Source organism: Liolophura sinensis, chromosome 2 (genome assembly GCF_032854445.1).
Source record: "Liolophura sinensis isolate JHLJ2023 chromosome 2, CUHK_Ljap_v2, whole genome shotgun sequence".
NCBI lineage: Eukaryota > Metazoa > Mollusca > Polyplacophora > Chitonida > Chitonidae > Liolophura > Liolophura sinensis.
The window spans coordinates 18591916-18613208 of NC_088296.1; the positions used below are offsets into that span (position 1 = coordinate 18591916).

At 39.7% G+C, this 21293-nt stretch overlaps 1 protein-coding gene across 2 annotated transcripts; it reads left to right on the forward strand.

Moving 5' to 3' along the window:
* The first annotated feature begins 435 nt into the window (after positions 1-435).
* Positions 436-19078, forward strand: LOC135462855 (uncharacterized). 2 transcript variants are annotated; one of them, XM_064740141.1, is made up of 7 exons: positions 436-519; positions 9538-9615; positions 11175-11543; positions 12780-12959; positions 14061-14192; positions 15342-15425; positions 16828-19078. In XM_064740141.1, exons 2-7 carry the CDS (start codon positions 9573-9575, stop codon positions 16941-16943), a joined length of 924 nt encoding a protein of 307 aa, XP_064596211.1. In that variant the 5' UTR covers positions 436-519; positions 9538-9572; the 3' UTR covers positions 16944-19078. The 2 variants fall into 2 exon arrangements, with proteins under 2 accessions (XP_064596211.1, XP_064596212.1); XM_064740142.1 differs by lacking the exon at positions 436-519 and adding an exon at positions 8570-8580.
* The last annotated feature ends 2215 nt before the right edge of the window (positions 19079-21293 follow it).

Consider the following 21293-nt stretch of genomic DNA (forward strand, 5'->3'; position numbering starts at 1 on the left):
TCGTTCACGTGTATAGCATGAATAAGTGTAGCTGGGCCCACAATGTTTGTTGTAATGTTGAAATTATTACAACACCTTGCGTTTTATATACGTGTATACACATCAAGGGGAATTCATACAGATACGTATTTTTCCTTCAACAACTGACACTGTACAACAAGTGGTGAGACTTATTCAAGCACGACTGTATGGTATATGTTCATAATATCCAGCGGATTTGCGCAGGGTAGTGTCAAACACATTTGGAGTAATTACATGATATTGTTATCTCGAAGACAGCATCGCCGGAGCGTTAAAGAGGTCAGCCTTTGCCTTTGCCAAAACGTGTTTATGTTCATGTGAGACATAATACACACCAAGGTGATTTTTTATTTGCTGATATCTATTTAAGGGTGTGTTTACTGTTGCCCCCTACCGCTTCTCATCAGGTATACGGAGGTATACAGAGGCTCTTGAAGAGGCCAGACAGAACACATGTATGTGTTGTACACAACCTGTGGAGGACTTACGCGCTAGAGAGTGAGTATATATAGACATATATACACGTACTGTTGTATGACTGTGCAAGGTTTACTGGTCGAACGTTCGGGTAATTATTTGGCTCTCAGCCCTTAACAACCATGCTTGGCGCGAGTTCGAATCCAGCTGTTTCTGGGTCTGCTGCGGCTTTAGATCAGGAAATTTCTTGTGTTCATTTTGAGAGGCCCAAAACATTACTGAACATAGTTATACATGTATACTGAAGATAACGGCTTGATCTTAGTTTATATGATGACTGTTGAAAACTTGTCATGATCGGATGTAAACGCAATGTGAACGCAAAGTGAATTTTTCAGTCATATGACGACGAGGAGTCATTAGGTGTGTGTATATATCTTTTGTCTTCTTGTTGCACCGCATGTCCATGCCGCCACTGAAGTATTATGCCGAAAACACCAGTCATGACACCCCACTCAGTGACGTTATACTGACAACGGGCCAACGAGTCACGTTTCTTTGCTCTAACCTTAAAATGCTGAGTGCCAATTCAGACTGCAACAAGTACCATTTGTCTTAATTTTGGTGTGACTCGACCCGGTATTGATTCGATCCGGAATGTACACGTATATATACATGTATAAGTGAAATCTTCATGTGTACGGCGTAAAACACCGGTCAAATAACCGCATGCATGCTTGAGATACCTGACTCTAAAGGGTCACAGACCTCTTCGGTGACACAGTAGTTAGAGCTTCTGCCTTTAATGCGGGAGACCTGGGATCAAACCCGGGTGGTGTCATCTCAAAGGCTATAAAAATGGTACACTTAGTTGCCTCGTGGCGTTTAGAGCTGGGAGGAAATTTATTAAACCGTAAACACGCACTCCCTGTACATGTATGTATGCGTGCTTTGCTTGTTACATCATCATTGACAATTTTTCAGTCAAAGGAATCATTAGGTGTGTGTAAATTTACCGTTTCTTCTTGTGTCAGGGTAAGTCACTGTGCTGCTATCACTGATGTATCATGCTGAAGACACCAGACATGACACCCCATCCAAATACATTATATTGGCCAGCCAGGCATGTTTCCATGCTCTAACATCTTACCTCTGAGCGTCAACAAGGCAGCAACAAATACGATATAACAGAATGCAGATTATTGCAGATTATTGTACCCCATATCTAAGACCGAATGATTCAAAATCACAGAGAGAGAGAGAGAGAGAGAGAGAAGTATGCGTAGAACACAGATACAAACACAATGTTCCTTCTGTATACATGTTTACAAATAAACAGCAGTTCAGTCATGCGTGTTGCTAGACCGTAGACTTTTTTTTACGTTGATCAATTCCTATGTAAATCACAGAAGTTGTTTACCTGTATGACCTATTTTTTTTTTTTTTTTTGCAACTGAGAAAGCGTCATGGTCGACCGGTTACAACGCGTATGTTTAAAACGCTAAGACAGACGGGGTGTGAGTTTGATACCAGCTATGTGCAGGCAATTTATACGTTTCCTAGCTGTCACTTTTCGGGGAGTTTTGACCATAAGCGCTTGACGACGTTCGTACATGTATATGTTCCCTTGCGAAATTTAGTATTTAAAACCATGTGTGCTCCATTAATAATGGTGTGCATATCTACGTCACACATGGGAAAGATCGTCTCAAACGTGCCGCGTGTCGGTGGTTCACCACGGGAACTCCGGATTCCTCCACCCATAAAACAAATTCACCGCCGTCTTACATGTGAAAAATTGTGCTAGTATTGTGCCGAACAATAGTCAGATAACTAGATAGGTATATATCAGTCCATGCGTTTATTTACCATAAAGTCGCTGTGAGTTCAAGTCCAGCTCATGCTGGCTTCCTCTCCAACCGTACGTGTGAAGGTCTGTCAGAAACCTGCGGATGGTCGTGGGTTTCCACCGGGCTCTGCCCGGTTTCCTCCCAACATAATGCTGGCCGACGTCGTATAAGTGAAATGTTCTTGAGTACAGCGTAAAACACCAATCAAATTAATAAATAAATAAATTTACCATAAATAAATAGCAACCTAAACGGCCAAAATCACCTGGGCTTATTAAAGCAGATTAGGTAAAAAGGGCGCAATTCGTACTTATTACAGCAGATTAGATAAAAAGGGCGCAATTCGTACTTTTTTACCCGAGAAACTGAGTAACAGTTTGCACGTTTAGAATTTGTTGAATCCTGATTTACTAAAGACGATGTAAGAATACAGATTAACTATAATCTCGCCATTGGTCTTAAATGTATTTAATAGGTGCAGAACTAGTGTTTTAAACAGCTTAATATGTTTTTTTTTGGTGGGGGGGGGGGGCACTAGTCTATTATTGTAGGTACACTTAATATGTGTAATTTAAGTGATTATGCCGTATATCATGAAGGCGTTCTTAAATACCTCACTGAACGGTGTATATCTCAAATGTCATCATTTTTTTATTTTTACCTTGATGTATCTCAAACTGAACTAAAAGCGTAGAGACGTAAATGTATGTATTATAAAACCTTCGTGACGCCACACGCTTCACTCTGATTTTAAAACATGTATATACTCTCAACATAGCTCTGTGTATACTGTATATACTAAATTTGCATTTAAATGCATTTAATTATATTAAAACGATGTTTAAATATAAAATATGTATACTTAAGGTACAGTTTATAACGGTTGTTTGATTTTTTTTTACGTCGGATGATATAGGTTTCCAAACAGTCCGTTTGAAATAACAGAGAAATATATAAATCTATATATATACACTGTGCTGTCGTGATAACATTACTGGTTAGTCATAAAGTGGATCGGAAAGGCCTTCGAATATACAGATCGTATAAAAACTAAATCCACAAGATTATTTCTCAGTTTATCTGTCAATCTCTACGCAGAGCTCACTGCGCAATTCTGCATTGCTTATGTTTTTTGTTTTTTTGTTTTTTTTTGGTCTGGGCGGAGAGACTGGTTACGATGTGTTTGACCAGACATATAAGGTAAACAACAAAGTCTGTGAACACAACTCCTCAGGCGACGCTTTCGATGTGCATTGTATGTGTTTATATGTTTATGGCGTCTGAAACTGATTTTTTTCTTTAGTACATCGCCTTTGCTTTGAGATTACAGTGATAGTGTACATGTACACTTTAAAAGCGATTCTGTTATACTGAATTCCTATATGTTGTTAGAGTGACGCTGGAATAGATTTTATGAGATAGTGTTCCAACTCGACCAGTTTTGTGTTCTGTGTTCCAACTCAGTGCCTTTGTTGGTGCATATAGTCATCCTTAGATTCATTTATTTCCTTTGACATATTGAGGCGCCAAACATGTCTTTGCCTGGAGTGCCAAGACATGTGTTTAGGAAAGTGCTAAACGACTAAACATGTTGGAAACTACAACGTATTAAGGATTTAAACGTGTAAAAAGTACCGGACAAAATATGCGCTTAGAGTTACGTTTAGCTTTTAAACGCCGTTTTTGCAGTTCATTACGGGGAATTCCATTTTCTATATCATAAAATTATCTTGCGGTAGGATAATCGTTTTAGAGTGTCACTAATTTTTTGTGTAGCTGAACTACGTAAAACAGGTTAGATCTGGCTGCAACGAATACGTCCGCGTAATTGTTGATGATGAGTCACACAGTCTAAAAAAAACCCTGCACAATAAACGTTATTACTTCTCGTTGGTCCTGGCAAAGTAGGCCACAGCACATCGTGGGAAAAAGTCATTCAAAGTCTATTTCTGTTAATTCGCCAGTTTTTGATAGGATCGCGTTTAGCAATCAACATATCCCACGAAAAGCTCAAACAAGCAGAATATTGGATATTTATGATGTAATGTCATAACTCGACGTTCAAGAATATATTAAATGTAGCAACACGTTTACAGAGTTAAACACATTGGAGCCACTCATTGAACGGTGGGTGGGGATTGATTTGACGGATTAACTGAAAGACGGACGATCGAAAGCTATTTATTATATAAAGGACTTACTGAAGGTCTGTTCTTTTGCATGTTTTTGTTCATTTAATTATTAACAGCTTATAATAGTTAATTATTAATAGCTGACGACAGCACACAGTATTTTGACCAGTGACGTCTCATAATTTGTAATATCCTTGCAACGTTTACCTGGTTTCACGCTGTCGTCGCTGTTCTGGTTTTACTCTTTGCGTTCGAGTAGTCTTTCATACTGTATTCCTGCATAAAGAAGGATTCTGCTGGTGCACTTAGCATCACCCAGGCTTGGTTCCTTGCATTGTTTTATTTTATTTCATAGATGTTTTACGTCGCACTCAAGAATATTTCACTTATACGACAGCGGTGCATCGTTTTAATGTTAAACACATTATTTTGAGTAATTTTAGACCAGTGACTTCTAATAATTTGTGATATCATGGCATGTTCTGGTACCTAATTTGCCTTAAGTCCTGGTGCTGGGTGGGGGGTGGAGGGTGGGGGGGTGGAGTGGGAGTAACTTGCTACAATTTAAACATTTACGCATTTCGGAAGAGGTTCAGATTTCATCGGTTATAGATGTGACCATTCACTCTATCGTCGCTGCTCTAATTTTACCCTCTGCTGTAGTTTTTCATATTTTAATCCTGCCTAAACAAGGAATCTGCTGTTAAATTAAATATCCTTGAGGCCTCGCTCCGTTGCGTTGTTTGTATATGGGAATAACATATATGGTTCAGTATATGTTTTGACATTCCATAGAAAAGGCCTAGCTAAGAGTAAACGGTATCTAGGTTGAACCACTTACAGTGTTTAATGTAAGGGTGATACTGCAGCGAAACGGAGCAGAGCCACTGACATCGTAAAGAAAGCGTTAATGTGTCAGCGGAATTACATGTAGCCTACAAACAGCTCACCCCACACGGGGTCACAGGATCACGAAGGCTGTGTTATGCTTACACGATACACGAAACGCTTGGTTTTTATTTTATTGTGAAATGACACAAAATATAAGTGTATAAAAAAGTTTCGCAGTTTTCTTGTTGGGTGTAAAAATGACTTTAAAATTCACTTTTCCCGACGCCTCAGCGGTTCTGAAATATCTGAAAGTAAGTAACTCTCCCAACTGGTCGATTTATCTCAAGACTAGAGGCCGACTTAGACGTGACAAAAATCGGGATAACACCTGTTGTTGTCATGTACAGCCCTACTGCAGTCCTGTTTAATCGGGGTTAGTCTTGACTGGTCGGGAATGAAAGAGGACCTAGGTACGAGCAAATCAGGACTGTTGTAGGACTACGGGAAGATACTGCCACGATTAATTCCCGACTAACCCCGACCTTTCTACGAACAGACTACGAGTGAAGTAAGAGTGTCGTAGAACAGAGGCACGACCTGTACGACTGCTCCACGAGTTGTAGGACTTCTCAACGATATTAGACATTAACCATGTGATCATTTTTGTTCAAAATGGCTACTGCTAACATGTTAGATGAGGAAGAGATTAGTTATAGTGCCCTAGTGACGCACTTGACACTATAAATCGACCGAACTCGGCTCCATGTGAGAGCCCCTTAAATAACCTACTGTGCTGACGTCAAAAACGAGAGCTGTCAAAGCAACTTTGTTGGTTGAGAGCCTGAATTGCAGTGGCTAAGCTGGTACCCGCAATTCCAATTGGTTCATATGTGACGTCATTTCAGAATATTTTTGAGCGCTGAGGAAAAATAGGCGTAAAGTGGAGGGGTTATTGAGAAATATAAAGTATGTCTTAAATAGGCAGAAAACGTTTTCTAGTTCTTTTTGGAATATTCTTCTGCATTTCCTTAAAACCTTACTTTTCGTTTTATGGGACTTTTTCATGTATCCTTAAAGTGACAGTAAGTCTTAACTTGTGGTATTATGATCCCTGAGTTTTAGATTTAGACTTAACACACTAAGTTTCAATTTTGTTGTGAAGGACTGCGAGAATTCTAATTAAATTTAAGAAAAATTCCGAAAGTGAATCACAATTTTAGCGAAGTATACTATTTTCACGTTATAAGACTAAGATTAACTTGAAGGAAAAGACCTCTAAAAATCGAAGTATTCATCACTAAAGAAACCACTTAAAACTATGCAAGAAATATACTTTCATTATTTGTTTTAGACTTTTGCGAAAAGAGTTAAAGGTGTTTAAAACATTCGAATTCAAGGTGGGCTTTATGAGCCAGACTATCAGGGAGTTGGAATTCCTACGTTATAGAAAGCTTTTCCAACTCTAATCACGACACGGAATGTTGTAATAACTCTTTTTACGCATGAGTAAAAGATTACTGAAATAATTTTCCCCAAAACCCCTTCCCTCTGTGAACATCAGGAAAAAAAAGGCGATGTGTCGTCCGAGTTCCTAGCTAACGCCAGCAAGGCACCATAAAAGCCCGCGATAGTATTCAACTGTTTGAATACCTTTCAACACTGTTAAGAAAATCTGAAAAAAAGAAATGAAAGTATTTTTACGCATCGGTTTCAGTTGTCTGTGCCAGGGATCTAACTTCATATGTTAGCTTTCCTTTACTTCCAGTCTGATGCCAGTTTGTAAAGGGGACTATGGACAAATACCATTGCAAACGCCCGGAAAAGCTTGATAATGTCATGGACATATAAACAGAAAACCGTGCAAGCCTAGGGCTCTGTAGAATCACTATAATAAACCATAAACACGCTCAACAAACAAATGTTTTCAAAGAGGTAAAACATGAGCGCGCCAAAATGAAACGCGCCAAAAGGTCGCCTGCTGGGACGCGATCATACATGTACTTCTTGTCGGTTCGCCGCGTTATTTGACGAGTTTCCGTTCTTGTCTATGTGAACTTACGAGAATTCACAAATTCTGATTCGGCTTATAGGCACGAATAAGAATAAGCAAGATTTATGGAGTTTAACATCAGATTACTTTCTTTATCTACAAAAAGCGTGATGCCGTGTATTGCATTAATTATAATAAATGTAGAGACAGCACATACTAGTATTATCCATTATTTAATATTTCAGCAATTGATAGGTTATTGTGGCAATGCACGTCATACACGAGCCATCGGAAGAACTGGATATTTATAAAAACGGAAATTTAATGTTCAGAATGATGCCAGCTGAAAGATAAATTAATGCGTGTATACCGCTGAAAACGCATGGATTGCGGGGATTCCCCAGACAGAATTCACATTGCTTGTTTGTCACGCAATCCATTTCGTAATACAATGGCCTTATTCAGGTGGGAAAACTATTAAATCCGCGCAAGGCCGCCAAATCGCGTATAATTGCCCATTCAGGCCCACTTGATTAGTCAAACTGATTGTTATGTGGCCCACTGCGTAGTCCCATTGAGAGCGAAGAAGGACGTGTATGTGTGTTCGGTTGATATGGGCGCCTTTGTAAATGAAGGATGTATCAACAACCAAAGCGCCCTCTAGTGCCTTTTGTAATAAATGGCGGGGAGCTCTTGAATATGTAGGCGGTTGAATCTATTGGTGGCTCGAGCGGTTCAACAGTTATATTGTATACGTACACCGTTATATGTGTTAATAAATCAATGCTGAATTTCCTAACTGACAATAAATCATTGACACAAAATCACGGCTGTTTTGTAAAGACGACAATGCCCATTGTGAGCATAGCCAGCTAATCGCACTCCGTGCAGGAATCTTTGATGCAGTTCATGGTAAACGTGTCAGAGCTTGCGTTGTGCTTCGGGTATTTGTAGTTTGACAGGTGTCGATTATCTCTAACAGTCAAACCAGCCTGATAGGCCTGGTATGAATCGTTCTTTCTTTGGTTGTAGTAAATTGCGGTTAAATATTTGAGGTCATCCAGACGACTTGCCGGACATTTTACTTTTTCTGAACGCAAACGATGAACAAGCGTTTTGTGATTTCTAGATGACTGGCTGGCGCGTTTTTTTTTTTTTGCGAATTTTCTAGTCGCCGGCTACGGGGGTTGCAGAGAGGGCGCGTTTCATTTGTCCCAAGCAGAAGTCCAAGCAGCAGGCATTTTGTAATCATTCAGCAACGGGTTAGCGGCAAAGGCGCTTTTTATTTACCCACCCATTCAAGCAGCAGGCGTTTTGTAATCTTCCAGCAGTCAAGTAGGTAGTGCGACTTTTCCAGCTCACCTTCGGCAGTAGAGATTTGCAATCTTCCAGCAATCGGATAAGCGACCATTAGTTTTTAGCCCACGTACAAGCAGTAGATAAAATTAATTTAGTTTCTGTTCGTATATTCTTACGTCTCTTTATTCTTCTGTCACACTGATTTCTGTGCAATAAGGCCGCTTAACATATTATCCGAATTTGATTCACAGGTTTTTCTTTGTAGAGCATACAATTTGCATATTTAACAATTTCAGTTATTCTGGCTTCTCTGCAATAACCCCTCCAAATATCGTCCGATTTTGATAAAATTTTGTTTGAAGAATAATTTAGCGAGCTTTTACATCAAGTTCGAGAACCAGCTTCTTCCATACATAAATGTTTTATTTGTTTACTTATTTATTTGACTGGTGTTTCACGCTGTACTGAAGGATATTTGACTTATACGACGGCGGCCAGCGTCTGTGGTGGGAAACCGGGCAGAGCCTGGGAGATGCCCACGACCATCCGCAGGTTGCTGGCAGGCCTTCCCATGTACGGCCGCGCGGAGAGGAAGCCAGCATGAGCTGGACTTGAACTCATAGGGACCGCATTAGTGAGAGGCTCCCGGGTCATTGCGCCGCGCTGGCGTGCTAACCACCTCGGCCACTGAGGCCTAAATAAGTATTTATATTTAGCGTGAGACGTAGATTCCGTTAATTGGCTGTTTTGTGTTTGTTAATTTGATAGTTGTTTTATACCGTGAAGTCCTGCTAAGATTTTTTACATTTTTTTTATTGTATTTGACGCCATACACATCTATTTTTCATTCGGCTTTCATGCACGGGTAGGAATGGCAGAGAGCGGTGTACTCCAGGTAAACTACTTTTTACAGGGATTAACAAGACGACGTAATAAAGTAAAAGGCTTTACAATTTTTTCACTCCATAATTTGACTCCTGACTTTCTGTATTTTCAGAATTAAATTTTCCGATGCCACAATAATCAACGAATATGACTTTGCATGCATCTGTGCTCACGCTTCTGTCTTTAACAGGTAAGTGTGTCATATTAAAAATGAAGGAAACCATATATTTGCTCTACATTAGTGTATAATTAAAGATGTACATAGGAGAGGAAAACCAGAGCAGCGATGACATTGTGATAGCTAGCAAATAATCACACGTAACTGGTGAAATACGGCCTCTTGTCAGTTTACCTCAGTTAGGGTTTTATTCTAACTTTTCATGTAAATGCATAAATATACAGTGATGTTAACTGCAATTTATTAGAGGTCACTGGTCACTAGAAATCATCAGAATGCGTTGTTGTCATCACATTTAACATACAATCACAGTAAAACACTGCAAAGGGGCATTTCGCACCATGTTCATAGCCTCCGAAATCATGTATTGCCGACGTATTTCTTCGTTTAAATTCACGCATAAACTGTATTTTAGGCTTAATATGGGTCAGTGGAAATATTTGATTGGTGTTTTACGACGCACTTGATTTCCACCAATATAGTACATATATAATGAAAGAAAGGCATAATCGTCTATTCATTCACAGTGCAAGACGCATTCCTAACAAATCATGAAATTGTACCGTTATTGAGATACAACACGGCCCCAAGTAAAAATCATTTATGTGTACGTTTATTTATTTGATTGGTGTTGAACGCCGTACTCGAGAATAGCCCACTTATACGACGGCGACCAGCATTATGGTGGGAGGAAACCGCGCAGAGCCATTGGCAAACTCACGACCAACCGCAGGTTGCAGCGGGGCATTTCCACGTATGGCCGAAGAGGAAGCCAGCATGAGCTGGACTTGAACTCACAGCGACCGCAGTAGTGAGAGGCTCCTGGACTGTGCATACATAATTACTGAGCTACCTATGTGGGTGGATATTAGTGCGTCTCATTCTGAGGAAGTTCGCTAGTTATATACGACAAGCTGGTGGTTTATTCAGGACTTTTCCGTTTCCTCCACTAATGATGACAATCGTACATGTGAAATATTCTTGAAAGTCAGTAGCTAAGGGCATAACCAATCAATAAGCCAGTCAGTCAACCATTCAATTTATTCTGTCAGTTGGATTGGTAAAATGATCAGATCATCTTAAGGTCATTAGTTTTTTTCTGAAACGCAAACAATAATATAGGCAAAGAAAGAGATAAGGGCACAGAGATGTAATGGATGTAATAACAGGTGTTTAATATGTTAACGTGAGATAAACACCTCTTTGCATCAGATAATAAACGTGTTTAATGTTTAATTTTGAGATACTTATATATGCTTATCCAAAAACTGGTAATTGGACACTTTATAGTGTTGTTCATATACACTGAGGATTTAAGTAGTAAACCAATCCAATTTACAACATGAATGCATTTATAAATAAATGTAAGTATTTATAAAACACTGCTTGCATTTATAAAATAAATCCATGTATTTATGCAAAAAAGAACACACCTTTAATATGTTAAACGTTAGAAGTTATTACAGTATAGATGCATTGATGTGTATAACAGTGGTCAAAATTTAACATTCTGTTTAGTGGAAAGTTTCGAAGTGGGTCAATGTAATGTCGTCTTGTACATTTTGTTCCAGGAGTTTTCAGCGAAAGCTTGCACACACGTGACTTAGTGTTTGGACACGTGACACAGGAAGAACTGATTATCTCCTGTGAGTACAATCGGTATGATTGGCCCGAACAAGTCATCATACAATGGTACCGATATTCTGGCTATAGAGGGCTTGAAGTTAAGGTTGTTGGGAATGAAGATAACACTGATGGAGAAATGTCAGGAAGAGCAAGTTTAGGACCTGGATGTTCGTTAGTTCTGGCCCAGCCTAACGTTAACGACACAGGGCGATACTGGGTGGAGCTTCGTAACTATGGCAACGACGGACATGCGCAGAAGGCTAAGGTCACAGTGGTGGTGACAGACGGTGCTCAGCTAGAAAAGTGTTGGGCAGGTAAGTTAATCTGAGACAGATATGGAACCTCTGACTAAGAATACAACATCAGCTAAGCTACAAGGTTGATGTAACAATTTGTTTGCCATTTATATCGTACACTGTATCTGTTCCTTCAAAAGCTTTCTCTTTCACTTACTGAAGTTCACAATGAGTATAATTCTTTTCGTAGTAAAGATGGATGCAGTCTCCAAAATATCCTCTACAACCAAAGCTGACGTACATATCTTTGATAATCAATTTTAAAAACCAGCATGGTTCACGATTTGGAATTAATTAATCACTGCATAATTGAAGATGAGCTACACAGAAGATCCCTTGAAATATTCATCTAAGGAAAGCGCTTTTGTTTTTTTGAAAACAAAAACTTAGGAAGCTTCGTGGAACCAGGCATTGGTAATTTGTAATGAGCGTTGTTATGAAAATACATCTGAATCTGATAAAGCTGGAGGTCTGTCGGCAACCTACGGATGGTCATGGGTTTCCCCCGGGCTCTGCCCGGTTTCATCCCAGCATAATGCTGGCCACCAACGTATAAGTGAAATATTGTTGAGTAAGGCTTAAAACACCAATCAAATAAATAAATAAATAAATAAATATAAACCTGGAAAGCCCAGTATGTTTGACGATTGATATACGAATTTTCTGAAGTGATATTAGGATAAAAAGAACTCACTAAGACAGTGTAAATATTGCAAATGTTGTTTTAATATTTGGAGTCATTTGGAGTTTCGAGGGGTCTCGGTGGCCGAGGGTGTTAACACGCCAGCGCAGCTCAGTGATCCAGGAGCCTCTCATCAATGCGGCCCCGGTGAGTTCCAGTTCTGCTCATGCTGGCTTCCTCTCCGACCGTACATGGGAAGGCCTGACAGCAACTTGCGGGTGTCGTGAGTTTCCCGCGGGTTCTGCCCGGTTTCCTCCCACCATAGTGGCCGCCGACGTGTGAGTGAAATATTCCTGAGTACGGCGTAAACACCAATCAAATAAATAAATAAATAAATAAATATAAACCTGGAAAGCCCAGTATGTTTGAATTACAGTTTCTCTGTAATTCTTGGAATAGAAAATAGAAGCTGGGGTTTGGTGTTATGTGTCCTGACAAAGAAAAAACAATGTGACTCTTTGTTCATGACCGTCAGGTAATAAATACAACCAACAAAGGTTGCTTTTAACGGAAAATGTTCTTCTGTTCTCAATTTTTACCGTTGACTTCAAACCTTCTGATTCATGGTACAGACGGCTGTGTTGAACCGGACGGGTCGACACTTCAGAACTGGATCCGGCCTACAAAAGACAGCCGTGGTCGGATACAGGCGGCCATTTTCACATTGTGTTGTCTCGTCTTGTTGTACTCATTTCTGGGACTATGCGGAGCCTCACTGTTGGAATGGAAAGTCACTAAAAAAATTATTGAAGGTAGACAGACATTTGTAGTGAACTGTAATGTTGATTTATTTATTTTATTGATATTTAAAACCGAGCTCAACGTATTTTCACTTGCACATGAATATGACGGGGTCAGGAACACAGGTGGAAAGAACCTTTCCACTGTTGTCAGGATGTGCCGTATTCATTTCGGAACTTCCAATAGCTAGACACTCCAGATGCGGGTTCATACCCGCTGCTGAACATGGGAGACCATGCATGCACTTATATACATTATGATGTGTACATTTGTATATAGACTTATATATATTATGATGTGTACATTTGTATATAGACTTATATACATTATGATGTGTACATTTGTATATGGACTTATATACATTATGGTGTGTACATTTGTATATGGACTTATATACAGTATGATGTGTAAATTTGTATATGCACTTAGGCTATATACAATATGATGTGTAGCAGTTGTATACGTCACAAGTGGGGCAGTTTGTCAGTAACTTAATGGCAACGAATGTACTAAAATAAAGTATTTATCTGATGAAAAACCATTTGACATTGTCCAGGAAAACAGTTTCATTTTTTTTTCAAATTTTCGAAACGACTGAAATGTAAACATGTGAATCTGTTGTGGTCTTTTGGGAGCCAGAGCGTATCAGTGACGTCACAGCAATATTTTTGGCTTGAAATAATTCGATTCAAGGTCCATTTGTTGATTGATTTCATAGCTCAAAATGAAGATGCATTTTGAACGATGAAATATACATAGCAATCTAAGTGTGTCAAGTGGCTAAAGGCTGACGTGGCCCCAATATGGTCAGAAAAGGCCACATTAGAGTCGAAAGTTTTAAATGCATTTTACAAGGTCGAAAATTATTCTAAAAAAATAAATCAAACTGTTTTCCCAGTACTTAAGGCTACTGTGTTCTTTGACTGTAAGCCATGCATTCCGGGTTCCTCCGCCCATGAAACTGAATAACATCATTTGGGTACGAAATTCATTAGTATGACGATGAACAAAAATGAGATAAATAAGTGAACCACACTGAGCTATGTTTTTCGGCAAGAGCCCATAGTTGTTTTTTCTTATATATTCATTACTGTTTAATTCATTGTCGCCAGACACAGGGGAGGTAACTCACAGTTATTCCCGGTACATCCCTCTGCTGATCGGCATCGTTGTTTTCCTCCTTGCGCTCAGTTTGACGACGTCAGGGATACTTGATGATGACGTCACATTGTGGATGGGAATTGGTAAGTGACATGCACTGACACACTTCATTCATATTTCCGCATGAACAATTTCAAGACATTACTAGCAAAACTAAATTATGTTTATGTTCGTATCACGCCGCGACAGAGGAAGATATACAGTCAAACCTGCTGTATGTGGGCAGTTAAGGGGCACGAAAAAAGTGGCCACATATAACAGGTGGACACATACGACAGGTTGAGTAAAAGAAGAAGTCAACACACAACTGAATGAGTTTCAAAAAACGTACACGTATATGTCTTCATTTCATACATAAAAGTCTCAAAGCACTAAGGTCGACACACAGTGATATAACATGTGGTAGTGGCATAGCAAAATGCATATTGTGCATTTGCCGAAAAAAGTCTCGACACCATACCTTTGCCCTGCCGATCAGAAGGGACTTCAACTTCTCCCTCACCATGCTAGCACACAAGGCCACGGTAACCCGCTGTTTACAGCGATTTCCACCAGCGCAGTCATCCCCTTTCACATAAAAGGTATTCCTTGTGGTGTCACCCAAAAACAAGCTCGTCTCATCCATATTGAAAATGTCCTCGCGGCAAAGAGTCAACGTTTAGAGCAGATTGGCGCTGCTTACAGGTTGCCGTAAGAAGAGGTTTGACATTATGTACATTCTCTGACATAGCTATTTCAAATAGCTGACATGAAAATGGCAATAATAAATGAATCTTCCTATTTGTAAAAATATAAATAATTCTTTAAAACCATATTCGGGGCCTCCGTGGCTCAGTTGGTTAGCGCCCTAAAGTATTAAATTAATTAATTTATTTATTTGATTGATGTTTTACGCCGTACTCAAGAATATTTCACTTATGCGACGGCGGCCAGCATTATGGTGGGAGGAAACCGGGCACAGCCCGGGGAAAACCAACGACCATTCGCAGGTTGCTGACAAACCTTCCCACTTACGGCCGGAGAGGAAGCCAGCATGAGCTGGACTTGAACTCACGGCGACCGCATTGGTGAGAGGGTCATTACGCTGCGCTAGCGGGCTAACCAAATGAGCTAAAATAAATAAACCATATTGATATAGTAAATGCACCCACCTATCTTGTTTATATTTTCTACGTAAGAAGGATCCTTCTCATCTTTCTAAAAAAGGTTACTCTTTTTGCCCCTCGTTGCAGCAACCGGAATCTCTAACACCGTTGGTGCGGCAGTTTTACTGACACACGAGGTTTTGTACGAAGATTCGCGTGGATTTTATGAAAGTAAGTTTATCTTGCCGATTCTTTTCTTGATACTTGGTGACAATCTGCCATAGTGACAATCTTTAAAAAAAAAACAGTATTTTGATGTTCACCAGCTCTTATTGGGAGAATAAATCTCATGCAGCCATATTATAAATGGATATTAATGCTGACTGAAGTCTAGTTGAAAAACATAACCAAGAAAATTTGGCCCCCATTAGCTGATCTTAAAAAGGATATACTGATCTTGTTTCGACACCAAGAACTTATTGCCTCGGGTGATGTCATAATTATTCAAGGACAAGTTGCATGCTGGACAATTGAGAGTAACTTGTTTTACAATGACTGTACCAACAAGCGGTTAGAACAAGCTCCGTGCAACGACTCTGCGTACACTACTATCTCTGCGAATGACTAATCGCTTTAATTTCCTAATGTTCACATCTGAAACAATACTGCCCTGAGATCATATGCTACAAGAAATAAAGTAAAATTCGTTTATTACGGTTATATTATATTAAAACGTGTGAACGATTTCAAATATGGCAGTGTCAGAAACACTGTTTACAGTAAAGACCACAGCAGTTCAGGTAACTAGTGACACCCTCCTTCAAAACATGTTGAACTCCGCCCAATACCCAGCATGCCAACGTTCTTTTCATAAATCTGACGTCATCCGAGGCAATTGGTTCTTGCCAAGCTCTTGCAAGGGCGCATATGGACTTTAAGATTATGAATAAGAAAAGGCGTTCTAACTTCATTTTCCTAGCAAGAATATGATCTTCGAACATACCACCATGTAGAGCTAGTGTTGTTAAGCGTCACTGACTTAAGGCAAGTTTGGTAGCTAGCCTGACCTGAACTATATATGCTCACTACTGAATGTGAATAATTTAGAGTTCTAATTACTGTACGGATATGGGCTACCCTGTAAGATCAGTGTGAGAAGTCAGAAGAAGGCCTGTAAAATGTAACATTACAGATGAGTACAATGGCCGGAAATGCTACCATGCATTTACATGAACAGTTAGAATGAAGACTTGACTGATGCAAATTGACCAGACGCTGTATTTTACCGGTTACGTATGACCTTCTGCAGGCTATCATACTGTCGACGCTGCTCTGGTCCTACTCTCCATGTTATACGTCTTTAATCATAATGTATACACAACCCTGATTAGACTGGGTGTATTAACGTTTCTGCTACGACTTGATTAGATACCTTTGGTTGGAAGTGGTTTTAAACGAAAAGCTAAATCTTAAAATAATAAAATAAATTAAATAACATGTATTAAAGTTAAGGTATACTGGATGCAGAAAATATTGTTATTATTGTACTCATTTTGTTATTATTTGGTGAAAGACGTGTTTTATTTTGTTTATAAACTGATGGTGTTTTATTGCTGTCATTTCTATTGCACAGAAATAAAAACCTTACAGAAACAAGACGACAATTTCCTGGACAATACGTGGAGTACTTCTATGAAAGCTCGTGGAGGTAACCGCAACCAAAGAGTTCAGACACTTGCCTTCAGATGATACTCATCACGTGCTGTATATCATAGTATGCCAAAGGTCATGTCTCGGACATCTGTGAACAACACATGACTGAGGATATGTCCAGAGAGATAAGACTAGTGAAAGAGAATCGGTGACATTGTGAGGCCGTCTGTTTTGATGTGAGAAAAATTTGCATGAACTCGTTCGGGATTTGCATCCAAGTTTTCAAAACTGTTAACGCGATGTCTATACAGGTGATATTCAAAGGTTTGTCGCAGTTTTATGGTCTCCAGTCTGTCCCCGTTGTATCATATATTCGCGATTTACAACCATTGTCAGTGATGTGACGGCACCTATTCACGATTTAACAGCGGTTGTCAACGATGTAACAGCATCTGTTCGCGAATTGACTGCAGCTGTCAACGATGTGACAGCGTCTATTCGCGAATTGACTGCAGCTGTCAACGATGTAATAGCGTCTGTTCACGATTTACCAACAGTTGTCATCGGTTTAATATCATCCATTCACGACTTGACAACCGAAGAAGATAGCATCTACTAGGTATTTGCTAAGGTATGCATCCATTGTTCAAGGTGTGTCAGTGGATGTCCCGCATTTGTCAGTCGTAAATCAAGAACTGATTATCATTGAAACTGATGCAGCGGGAAGTTTTCTAAAACTGAATTTCCTCTACGCAATATAACAGCTGTGTATCGGTTCTTCCTTTGTGCTTTAAATGGTAAACATACATGTAACCTGTGCGTACATTGCTGGTCTTGGGATTTTTCATATTCGTTCAAGTGTCATCATCGTGGATGTCAAAATTTTGCTGCCATAGTGACATATTTCAGATAAAGACTTTACGTCAGGGATTCATATCCTTAATGAAATTATCTCACGCTCTTTTGACCATTTCGCATACCCTGTAAGAAAGAACAGCCAATGTCCACAGTCATTTTTGAATATATTGATTTCCTCGATTCTAGATACAGGTATGGGGTGATTATCGCGTTGAAAATTAGAGGAAACTGACCTTAATCGTGTTTGTTCGTAAACTGGTCTTTTTCCCCAAAGTACAGAGTAGTGCAGGACGTCATAAGGCATGTAGTGATTTACTTCTGCTGATGTATTTCGGAAACCGCCTATCCACTTAAAAATATCCCAGCCACTGTCTACATCTATGCCGTGTAGAATAGCTTTGGGTGATATCGGCCATCGGTATTTATTTATTTATAATTTTTTTTGACATATATACGTCATTAGCTTTTAACAACAATCACGTGTTGTTGCCAACACATTTCCCAACACATTTAAGCTTCGTTGTCCAGTTTTCCAGGTTATAGTGTGCAGTTGTAATGAAGTGAGGCCGAAAGTTGTCCTATGAAAGCTTCACTGAGCAGATATGGTTGTAATGAAGTGAAGCCAAAGCCATCCAGTGAAAGCTTCGCTGAGCGGATATACATGTAGTTGTCATAGAGTGAAGCCAGAGTTGTTATAAGAAAGCTTCACTGAGCAAATATAGTTGTAATGAAGTGAAGCCTAAGTCGTCCTATGAAAGATTCCCTGAGCAAATATAGTTGTAATGAAGTGAAGCCGAAAGATGTCCTATGGAAGCTTCAATGAGAAAATACATTTGTAATGAAATGAAGCCGAAAGATGTCCTATGGAAGCTTCAATGAGCAAATATAGTTGTAATGAAGTGAAGCCGATAGTTATCCTATGAAAGCTTCAATGAGCAAATAATAGTTGTAATGAAGTGAAGCCGAAAGATGTCCTATGGAAGCTTCACTGAGCAAATATAGTTGTAATGAAGTGAAGCCGAAAGATGTCCTATGGAAGCTTCACTGAGAAAATACAGTTGTAATGAAGTGAAGCCGATAGCTATCCTATAAAGCTTCACTGAGCAAATATAGTTGTAATGAAGTGAAGCCGAATGTGAATATGTCACTGAGAAAATTTATCTGTATGATGAAGTGAGGCTGAGGGTATTCACAAAAAAACAGAAAGTCAGTACAATGGGGGGCCTACAAATATAAAACCTGAGTGTATTTTTTCATATTCTCGAAGATTATGAATTATTGACAAATGTGTACTATATATGAGATATAATCTTAATATATACATGTATATTGTTGAGCCAAAGGCTTTCTTTGTGGAATAAAATTTAATAATCATGTGCTTTATGTGTTACGGAATTTTGTATACATTAGATTTCAAATCTCATCTGCATTAGGTGCCTTCGCTAAAGGAGGCTCATTTTAAAGGCGTTTAGTTGTATATCAGATCTAAATCCGACTGACACCAAAATTTAATGGACTTGTCCTTAGCCCAGGGCAAACTGGTGAACAAAATTCAATTTAATTCCCTGCGTAACATTTTTTATGTGAAGTTGCTGCAAGACAGACAGGTAGACAACCAGTCATGGCGGGCGTAATAGCGGCCAAACTGGCAGTCCGAGGCGTAAACGTGAACACAAGGTGATCAGATAAATTGGGAAAAATATTATATCCTTGAATTGTTTTGAAACGATTATTTGGATATGTTTGACCGCTCTTAATACGTAAACAAGTCAGAGCGCGTTGTTTACATCCTTCATGGCCGACTGTCGACGCGTCTTGACAACGGAATTTCCCGATCGACTGAGCTTCCGGTACTGGCCGAAGCCTAAAGCCTATCGCGCACGAGATCTATCTGCTGAGCTGAAAGTTCAACTTTAACATGTTCTAGATCCCACCGGTAGATTATGAGATTACTAATTTTACGAATTGTGTTCAGTTAGAAGCAATTATGTGACGAAATTAACATAATGGCATTCAACTTAACTCAGACGAAAATGATCGCGGTCCTCAGAAATCGCGACCGAGCTAGTGGCTCTGACACAGCATGGTGGTTCAATTTACTGCACTATTTTTTTACTTACGCGCTCAAGAAAAACTTCGGGGCTTACTAGACAATTTCAGTTTTAAGTATTTCATATCTTTTCTTTTCTCTTTCAATACTTCCTTCTCAAAGTATCAACTTATCCCTCTCCCACTCCCACTGCACACATTTTTCTCCTTTTCTTTTTCGCAGTCACTCGTATTTTCTCTCCTGCAGCCTTTCTCGTCTACCTACAGTTTGATTGAGAGCTATTGCGTCACAGGACATTAGCACTACATTTCCGAATGGACCCGTATCTATCATCGGTAGAGGAGAGGGGAGGATAGCACAATTTCCATATGTATATGACAATATTTATTTTATTTATTTGATTGTTGTTTTATGCCGTACTGAAGAAAATTTCAATTATACGACGGCGTCCATCATTATGGTAGGATGAAACCACGCATAGAACGAGGGAAGCCCACGACTATCCGCAGGTGGCTGCAGTCCTTTCTATTTACGCACGAAGAGGAAGCCAACATGAACTGGACTTGTACAGAGACCGGATGGTGAGAGGTTTAGAGCGCCGTTGCCGTCTTTAGTGAGCGTCACACCCATGGCGAGCTGGCTTAGCTTGTTACTGTCATCTGTAGATAGATTTTGTTCACTCATACTACGGCGGGCCTCACTAGCGCGAAGGGAAACCCACCAGCATGTGCAGGTTGCTGGCGAACGTTTCCGAGATCGGCCGGATACAGCAAACCAGTATGAGCTGGATTTGAACTTCCAACGGTTATCTACAGCTAGAACACAGAGAATAACTTAAGGTGATGTCAACAATGTGTGATACATGCACGTCAGTCCTCTGAATCTAAAGCATTCGCGACCCCAGCGATAAAAGACGGTCCCGCCCGGGTGATCAGCTCAACCATAGGCGGTAGCTGTTATGCTTCTGTAAAACTTGGAGACATGTTGAACGTGTAACTTACATGGAACGAACAACATCGCACAGAACTCGAAAGCAGACAAACCGGTCTGACATAAATTAATTAATATTTACCAGGCTGCTATTCACAGAAGCGTCCCCTGGTGTCAGAAACGGGAACTGTTGGCATCACGTGCTAGCTCATATTAAGTGTCATTAATGTACCAAGTCTGATGTCTGTAGGTGCAGTAGTAATGGACATATGGGCCAGGCTGCTATTCATACAAGCGCCCCCAAGGTGTCAGAAACGGGAATTGTTGGCATCACATGATAGGTCTCATTAGGTGTCATTAGTGTACCAAGTATGATGTCTGTAGGTGCAGTATTAATGGACATATGAGCCAGACTGCTATTCACAGAAGCGTCCCATGGTGTCAGAAACGGGAATTGTTGGCATCACGTGATAGCTCTCATTAAGTGTCTATAATACACCAAGTTCGATGTCTGCAAATGCAGTGTTACTGGAGATACAGCCTAATATGTAGTTTATAGAGATAATGACTTGTCCCCGTTGAATAGCTAACCGCTAACTTTCAAATCG

Excerpts from the sequence above, each read along its gene's own strand:
- LOC135462855 (XM_064740141.1), top strand. The coding sequence starts at position 9,573 with ATGACTTTGCATGCATCTGTGCTCACGCTTCTGTCTTTAACAG. Across the intron at positions 11,544-12,779 it reads GCTAGAAAAGTGTTGGGCAG|ACGGCTGTGTTGAACCGGAC; the intron begins GTAAGTTAATCT and ends TTCATGGTACAG. Across the intron at positions 12,960-14,060 it reads CACTAAAAAAATTATTGAAG|ACACAGGGGAGGTAACTCAC; the intron begins GTAGACAGACAT and ends CATTGTCGCCAG.